The 9,595-nt window shown below is 38.3% G+C and overlaps 1 protein-coding gene across 2 annotated transcripts in view; it reads right to left on the bottom strand.

Moving 5' to 3' along the window:
- Positions 1-4,242: 4,242 nt before the first annotated feature.
- Positions 4,243-9,595, bottom strand: part of LOC115437002 (SPRY domain-containing SOCS box protein 4-like) — a 107,572-nt gene continuing 102,219 nt past the window's right edge. For both annotated transcript variants that reach the window (XM_030160053.1, XM_030160052.1), the window contains exon 3: positions 4,243-7,692. In XM_030160053.1, coding sequence (XP_030015913.1) covers positions 7,565-7,692 — 128 coding nt within the window. In that variant the 3' untranslated portion in view covers positions 4,243-7,564. The remainder of the gene's footprint in view (positions 7,693-9,595) is intronic.

The raw sequence follows: 9,595 nt of genomic DNA, 5'->3' as shown, positions 1-9,595 counted from the left end.
CATTTGCACACATAAAACAGAATCCCTCAAATCCACCGTGTCTACACTGGTGGATGTACACTCCCCGTCCCCTGTGTGACACCGAGGACCATTATCCTCGATATCAGCCCTACTATCAGGACTCATGGAGGATCTCATTTTCTTGTCAGCCCTCTTTATTTCCCTCTTGCTTCAGCTCATGTTTTTCTCTTTTTTCCTGTGGAATGGAGCCACACCACACCTCCTCACGGCTGCTTGGGAGGGAGGGCTTTGTTTTGTCAGTGTGTTGATTAATTATAGGAGCTAAAATGCGGTTGTATCACTGTGAATTTAGGCCACACGTGTGTTGTGTTATGAAATACTGTGGCATTTTAGACAGAATTTTAAACCGACTGACATGATCGTCTTAGATTCAGAACTCTACAAAACACTATAATTTTCTCTCATATTTTGTCACACAGTCTCACCATTCCTGATTTTTTTATTTTTTTTAATAGCTGTTCTATAAAAAAAATTCTTTAATTTGTATTTGTGTGTATTTTCAATGCTGGGAGATTGTTGAAGTGGCAGCACAGACTTTGAGCCAAAGCATCCCCTGCAGTCGCAGATGGTCGCAGTCATAACAGTTTTATTTGACAAGTGCATTGGCTCACGCAGCCACCTTGGCAGTTCTGAATGTTTGTTTCTCGCAGCGTGTTAGTTCAGTGAGTTAGTTCAGAGTCTCGCTGTCTAAGACACACTCTTTATGTCAAAACTGATGAGCAGAAATAGAACATATTGGCTGATTTTTCTTCCTGAGGTAAAAGTTGGCCGATTATTGTCATAGTAATCCTACTATAAAGGCCATCAGGATATAATCACTGGTAAGGTCTTGAGTCTGGTCTCAAGACCAGTTTTGGGACCAGTAAAGACCATAAACGTACGATCAGTAAATGTCTTGTGCCGTTTCAGATAAAACTTTTACTATCCACTCTTTTTATTCAACCAGTTCTATTTATTATAACACATTTAGACTTCACTTGATTAAAAAAAAAAAAACATCTTTTTTTATTAGTAAAACACAAAATACCTCCACTACATCAGTACAAATATGACTCACAGGTAAATCCAACCCAAACCCTTTAATGAGTCACAGATAATCTGGTGGATGTCAAGAGGTTTGAAAACATTAACATTTCTAAGGCGTAAGTGTTTTGCGCTGACTGACTCATTCTGCTTCTCACTGTCACGGCGTCTGTAATGTTTAACGAACCAGGCTCCTGGAATGACCTTTCTGCCTTTATTCAGTCTGACCCTGCCTCAGTCTTGGTCTCAACCCGGTCCTGATGCACTCTGGTCCTGATCATGACTTGATCTCTGTTTAGATGTGCTTAACTGTAACAGGAGAGAAATATTTAATAAGATGTTATTCACTTTTTCACATATGTAGTTTCGGTCCAGAATGTTATCTTTTCACTTTGTGTTTGTGATGTTGAAATTAACTTAAACCCATAAAGACCCAAACAGCCACTGGTGACAAAAAAATCATCTACTGATCTAAAATGTTTAATACCTGTTGATCCACTAATCCTATCAATACATGTAAATAATTGGTGCAAAATGCAGTTTTTCATTTTTCCATGATCATCAGATATGACCCATTTGGACGTTCAGAGGCTCAGTAGTTACCGTGGAAACACTGTCATCTTCTTCAACATTGATTCACTAGTAAAACCCATGGAGTTGGATCAATGACAGTGGAAGGATGCGCTGGATTTATGTTCAATTAATGATATATTTTACCAACAGAATCACTTTTTCTTCAGTTTCCTCTATTTTTGATGTAATAATACTCTATTTTAATTTCAGCTTTAATGAACATCTATATGATTAGTGAATTAAATAGAGGAAAGTACCTAATTTTTTAGGAGAAAACACAAAATAAAGAAGATAACATAACAATAAATGGTGATAAATCACTTAAGAAATGCTAAATATGGACACAAATCCATTTGGGAACTGCCACAAAAGTAGCCCTGGGTCTTTAAGGGTTAAATTAAAATGAACAGCAGGACAAGTGTGTGTGCCCAGTTATACATGGAGTGTTTTCCACGGTTATATTCAGATGTTTTTACTGACATTTTGATTGATTGACTGATTGAAGTTTCACAGGTTAAGTATTATCTAATAGTGCAAATTACACCAAAACCACTGATTCCTGCCAATGGTGGAAGGTAACATCCTTACGTAATTTGGTCTAATCAGTGTTTGTTTGGTTGTTTTTTTCCAATTTTGTTTTCAACCTTATCTATAAAAAAATACAAATATTTTGGAAATTATCTGCCTCAGATTAAATGTGCTAAATCTTACACACTTTAATCAGATGAATAAAAAAAAAAAACTGTCAAAAGTGCTGGTTAGTTGATGTATACGTTCAAGTGTTATTACACATATGTATTGGTTTATGTAGACTGTATTTATACAATAGATTTATAAATCTTCCCTTAGACAGAACCAGTAAAGTGAATGTATTACAATGTACAGACAGTGTTTTGAAGTGGATCTTGTAGCTCTGAAACAAACATTCCTTTCGAGTAAAACCAATTCTCTCATTTAATTTCAAAATTTCACATTTTTACCCAAGACTGTATCTTGGAAACTACAACCAGTCAGCATTTTCTTTAGTTGTGACAAAGATTCCCTCCCTTTATTCTGGAGGCTTTTAGACCAGTGTTACATTCCATTTCATCACATACCGTCTACATTTTACAGGGAATCTTGTACTTTTACTTTACTGTCTGTCAGCATATCGTACAGAACAGTTTGCAGAGTCTGTTTTATTACAATAATTAAAGAGATTAAATTAGCTCCTCCTCAGCTGGCTACACTATAATGCTGCATAAATGCTAATGCAGGTGTAAAACAGGTCATTATCCAACAGGGGCACTTCAGGGGTAAGGCTGTAACATAGATAATTAAATGCATTTATCTTTACACTGCATCAGTGAACTGATGTTGGTTTATAGTTTGTATTCATAACTCCAAATAAGAAAACCAACTGGCTCCATATGGAAAATGCATATGAAAACATGAACTTTCTGCTTCATTGCTGACAATATAGACAGGATATTTTTGTTTACTCTGGTCATTTGATGCATAAATATACATCCGTTCCTGCTATTCAGGCTTTCCACACAATTCATCCCCATAGTCACAGAAATCCCTGCACATTCCATGAATGTTTTAATTACGTTATGCACCATAGAGGGTGAAATATCCAAATCCATTCCTATCTTTCTTTCACTTTTAAACCCCTTATTGTGTTTTCCCATGCATTCAAGGGCAAACTGGTGATCCTCTACCTATTTTTGTTCCTGCAGTACAAAGGCTGGATGCTATACCAAGTCATATCAGCCTTTTTTTAACCTCATAGTAGCCACGGTCTCTATCTATAAATGTTTTTTTTTCTTGTGTGTGTTTTTGTCCTGAAAGAAAATAATGGAAACCATAAAAACAAGCAGAAATAAATGTACAAATCTCTGCTTTCTGCCTTGATGTGCTTTTTCCATTCCATCTTTTTCTGAATTTAATTGCAGCCTTATCAAAGTTTAGCTTTTATGGTCTGTGCATGCTGTGAGGACTTTCTCTTGTTAATATTGTGCAGACTGAAGCCATACAGTGTGTTAAACAGCAGGAGCATCATTAAACCATCTGTCTGCTATTGATTTCTAAACCAGACGTCCCTTATGTGATGAGATATGCTGATAAGGTTTAATTGAAAGTCTGACTTTACATTGTTCAGTGGAAATATGAACCCTGTAACCATGTCAACTCTTACTAATGTCTGCTTTGCACATCTGTGGTGCCTTGCACATTTTACTTCACACTTTGAGTGGATCAATAGCTTTCTGGCAGAGTTGGAGAGTGTGAGCTGTATTTACAGCTGCAGGAGCTGATGGAGAAGTGCATTATCTGTTTACTGTCTAAAGTGGAAACTGCACAATTGACAATAGGAGGAACATTACAGCCAAATGCTTTACATCCCAGTTTTCCTCACATTGGCCTCCCTCGGTACATTAAACACCCCTCAGACACCAAGATGCTGACAGAATCGGAGTTTAACCTCATTACCATTTTCCCTGCTTTGCTGCAGTTCTGGTTTTGGAAAGTGTCAGCTGTTTTTAACATGTTTATTTTCATAAACAACCCTGAAAATGATGCATAATAAATACAAGCCATGCTTAGCTCGGACCCAAAAGTTTTATGGGAAAAGAGAGACACGTCTTCAAATTCAGTTGGCTTTTATTCACATTTCATATGTGTTGACATCTCAACTGCACCGTCTGTCAGATACATTCCTCTACGTTCCTGAATGGTCTTCTCTCCTGATCCTAAGTCATGGAAACAGCAGGAGATATGACCACCACCATCACTGATAATAATAACAATAATAATAATCATAATAATATAATAATAATAATAATAATAATAATCATAATAATAAAAGCAGCATTGAAGAAACAAATGTGATTTCTCTCTCCCTTCATCACCAGCATCTTTGTATTAAATTACCTGAATGTAACCATCAACGATCAGTTTAATAAAAAACATAGAACTACTGTAGCTTGTGATAAATAAACATCATCATTCTACCGTCATCAGAATCAGACTCCACACTCACAATAATAATAATAATGATAATAATAATAATAACAATAATAATAATAATGTAGAATACAAACTCAGAAGTAAAAAAAAGTGACTCAAGCCTTTTTTAGGAAATAAAACATGATTGGTCTACAGTGTGTGTATGTGTGTGTGTGTGTGTGTGTGTGTGTGTGTGTGTGTGTGTGTGTGTGTGTGCACGTGCATGTACTGTATGTTGTTGTGCATTGGCCATATGTATCCCACTCTGTGTCTGCCATGTCACCAGAGCAGCAGTAAAGTTCCATCGTCCCACTACGGCCTTTATGGGAGACGCAGTGGGACTGGATCTGCTCTGGTCCTGTGTGTGGTCATTAAGACAGTTGTGCAGAGTGCAGACAGATACTGTCTGGTACCAGTGAGCTACAGCAGGGTGCTACAACAGCAGGCGAGGCTTCTCTTATTGTCCTGGACTTCCTACAGCATGTTAGCACTAGTTACACTACTGAGGGCCACGACCTACGGCTCCTACACATTCCTACCCCTCATGGCTTATATAGTATGAAATGCTTTGGTCATGAGTGACATCAAAATACTGTACATTATTCAGTGTCCTGTAATTCATGGATCACATTGTAACTTAAAGGTGCACTGCGTAGGATTTAAGGGGATGTATTAGGAGTTTTTATGTTTTCATTAGTCTATAATCCCCTTTAACTATGAATGAGGCTCCTCTTTTTTGTGCATCCTCGAATCCTCGCTCCTCAGTCCTACTTATGACCCACAAATCAATCTCAGCACGCCATCAGTCAGGATGTCTCAACTCCTAAAACGCATCCGGAGGAGAGAAAAGGCTTGCCTGAGATCTATTACTGAAGATACACGGGTGTATCTTTTGGAATCAGCCATCAACACCTGTGTCTTGTCACATTATGCCGCCGTGTGATTAGAATATAAAGTTGATAAATAGTTTTTCGTAAACACTGCTCGCTGACGGGCATCATAAACTACAGCGGTGCATGGTAACAAAATAACAGATGATGCAGCCGTGCCACACATCATATTTAACTGATGAGATTAGAAATGACGAAGCAAACAAGTCCTGTTTAGTTAAATGCCATGTCTTCTCCTCATTTCTGCCGCTCACATACTGTACACAAGGGACTAAGACAGAAAGAGGACTGAAGGAATGGAATTATGGAGGTACAAACTAAGAAAAAAGGAAGGAGGGAGTTCGTCATCTTACATGGACACAGTTTTCCAGTAACACATCATGGACAAACCGAGCCTCATATCTTATTTTAGTTTAATTTCTCAGAATGAGACAGTGAATTAATGGGTACAGTCACTGCAATATGCTAAATCCTACACACTGCACCTTTTAAAAAATGCAAATGAAAAGGAGTTTGTCTCGCTTGTTTCCTTAATAAAGCCCCTTTCAGACATGCACCTCATTAAAACAGGAACATAAATTCTATGGTGATTCACACGTCTGTCTGAAGAAACACATCTTCATAAAATTAATGACACATGTATTTTACGTTGAGGCATTACTGTAAATGCCAAAGCAGCTCAAAGTGTGCACAGAAGGCCATTAAACTGATGTCTTGTTGCTCATAGTTAAGGTTCTGAAAACTTATTGTTGTTATCAGTCAGCAGTTATCCTCCATAGGTAGAGAAGGTAGTCATCTACAATCCTGGAGCAGAAACACTCATTTAGTATGTGATTCCATACATAGGATTTCCAGCCAGAAATATATGGATCAGAATCTCATGCTAGCTAATTGGTTTTTGCAACAAATCTGATCACACCCACACAATCGTGATGGAGCAGATTAGCAGATGTGCTTATCCTCTGATAAACATTTTAAAGAATCGTACTACATTTGTCATGAAGATAAAAAACAAAACTGAAGAACAATAATTACCAATCCAGCATCTAATCTAATCAAAATAAGACTCTGGATTTTGGATAAAATTTTTCAATGCCAACTGTATAAATATACAGTAACATCCATTAAAACAACAACTTGACATCTTGTCACGCACTGGCTGTGTGCACTGTCAGCCATTATAAAATAGGAAGTAAAGTAAAAAGTGAGATAATAAATAACAAAGTTAAGAACATGAGGTCCTCACCACAACAGTCATCATTTAAGCAAAGTAACAGATGGAATAAGAGGTCTACATGACAACACAAATACAGCCATGAATGATAACATGTCTGAAAAGGGCTTAACTACTACTAAATCTACACACTAAGCCCAGAACCAGGCTTGACAAGGTGTTTTTTTTCCCTAATAAACTTTGCATATACCCCGCAGTCATGTCTTGATCTACAGTGAATGTAGTGTGAGCTTTTGGTCGGGCCCCGAGTCAAAAAAAACCAACATTAGTGCTAAGATCCGCTGGGTCACTCGGGCTCAGCAGCCTGTCACCTGTGCCAGTGGAGACCAAAGGTGCACACAATGGTATCCAAAAAGTAATGATATGGTCACTGACTGTGAGTCAGAAAGGCCTCCAGGGATAGCATTAGTGTGCATTCTTGGTGCAGTTTTTGTCCTCGTCACTAGGTGGCGGTAGCCGTCTTACCGCCAACTCTCACCACTTCACCACACCGTGCCTTCAGAGGACGAGTGAGACACTGATGGGACACCGCCATCAATAATTTATTTCAAGTTCAAAAAAATGAACGAATGAATGAAAGCAGCTCGAAATCCAGAAGAAGCTGGTGCTGTCTAGTCTTTAGATTGAAAGCCTCTGTCAGTTCATTCACCATCCTTGAATAATAAAAGCCATCCTTTTTTGTTTTGTAGAGCTGCATGCTCTCTGTGCGGACAGTCTTTCTGCTCATTTGTCATCCTCTTTTTGCATCTTTTCTACACTTTCATCCATTCATCCTTAGATGTTCTGGCGGTCTGGTTTGTGTCCTTGTACTCCCAGTTGTTTCTGCTGGTGTCAGTCACTGGTACTGGAGGTAATTTTTGAGGGACTGAGGCAGAGGGAGGCTGTCGATCTCCTGAAGACGATCCCGACCCAACGCCAGGCGAGCGGCTCGGCGACACAGGTCCATCAGTGGAAGAGGTTCCGCTGAGGAGGACGACAGAGAGAAGAGTTAGCGTTTCTGAGAACAAACCTGTCAGTGTGTTGTAGGATGTGTTTATGTTTATACCTGCACTTCTGCATTTAATACATGCGTTCTACATATTTGTTATGCATGACTGATGGGTAGAGACATCTCCACGCCTCCTGCTTACACACATACATGTCACCAATGACACCTGTTTTTAACAGCCTGTATAGACACATAACCCATTTAAATACACCATCTGTCACCCTGATTTTCTATCCTCCTACTTGAGTAAGGTGTCAAATTAAAAAACATGCTATTTTTTCCTACATGCCATTTTCAACATTTATATTTGAGATTTTGAGAGGAAAAGCACTGTAAGCATCTATATTTAGGCACTTGTTAAGTGAGTTCCTGATCAGATTTTCCTTGACCTTCATCTTCACATGAGGGTTAAGGAGGTAACAGATACAGCAGGCTGTGGTCTGAACTGCAGAGAAGAGGAGGAAGAGGAGGAGGAGGAGGAGGCAGGACTGTACTTTAGAAGAAACTTGTCTGTATCGTGTTGTTTATCAGTTTTGCATCAGGTTCACATGAAATCCCAATGGGGGTGATATCAGGTACAGGAGTAATAACACTACAAGTTAAAGTTCTGCATTCAAAACTTTTCTCTGAAAGTAAAACTATATAAATATACTGACAGTCAATAGAAACTTTGAGGTAGAAATGTACGCATATTTCTACTTGTCGGGGGGTTGTAATTATTCATTGTGGATTTATTGATGACTTAGTGCTCGGGTAGTTGAGATAATGATGAGTTGTCATGTTGTCATGGTTCATTGCACATGGGTTGGTCTCTTTGCAAAAGTGGACCAAATACACATTGAGCAATACTCAGTGGGTATCTGCACAATTTGAGGATTGGTTTTGAAGGCCTATATTAAGGCCCAAAAAAGGCCACTATTGTTAATCCAGTGAACGGCATCATGCCACGTCTACCACGTGAACAACGTCTCCGGGCACTGGGTATGGTGGAGGCTGGTTGAGCTACAGTGATGTAGCCAGGCGTATGTATGGGCTGTTCCCAACCCACAATCACAAACCTGGTTGAACGCCACAACACCACAGGCTCTGTTGATGATAGACTGCGTTGAAGCAAACGGAGGCCATACCCGGTATTGACTGTTGTGACTTTGTGTTTGGCAGGTGCCATTTTCTTTTGTTAAGTTTTTTGTTTTGAAATTATTCTTGAAACTTTAGATTTTTGTTTCTGTATGCCAGTATCCTAAACAAATGATTCATATGAAAAAATTCCAGTTTAGGGTTTCAAAATAAAAATGATGTCGAAAAATATGGTCTCAAAGTTTTCATCAACTGTTAGTGTATTAGCTAAATATAGTCAAAGTACAAAAACTCATTTCTAGATTAATGTGCATGTGGCCTTTTACTGCTGAAGATGTTTAAAGTTGAGGTCATTTTAATTACTTTATATATAAGTAGTTTAATCTACATCGATGCCCCATATTCTATAAAATCATCTGTCACGTCTATAGTGTCTCTGTGAGAACCATGTACGCTATATAGACAAAAATATTGGCACATGGAATTCAGGTGTTTTACTAACAGCAGCTGGGCTACAAAATTATATTGATAAATATTATAATTCTATACGTCACAATAAATGTTAATTTCATCTTTAGCGTTAATTTTGTTTACAATCATCTAAAATGCTGCAGAGTTTTCTTTTTTTTTTTTTTTTTTTACACAACACTCTAACAGGACAAGTATCAACCGTGGATCTCAGATGATTTGGAAGCTAACCCCCAACATCACTGTTGCATCTGAAACATTCTCATTGGATAAACATATTCTGTTTTTGAGTTAATGTGGAAGGTCCTACTAACTATAGGTGGGATGTGTCCC

The sequence above is a fragment of the Sphaeramia orbicularis genome, chromosome 17 (assembly GCF_902148855.1).
Source record: "Sphaeramia orbicularis chromosome 17, fSphaOr1.1, whole genome shotgun sequence".
Lineage (NCBI taxonomy): Eukaryota > Metazoa > Chordata > Actinopteri > Kurtiformes > Apogonidae > Sphaeramia > Sphaeramia orbicularis.
This window is presented reverse-complemented; position numbering and strand designations above follow the sequence as displayed.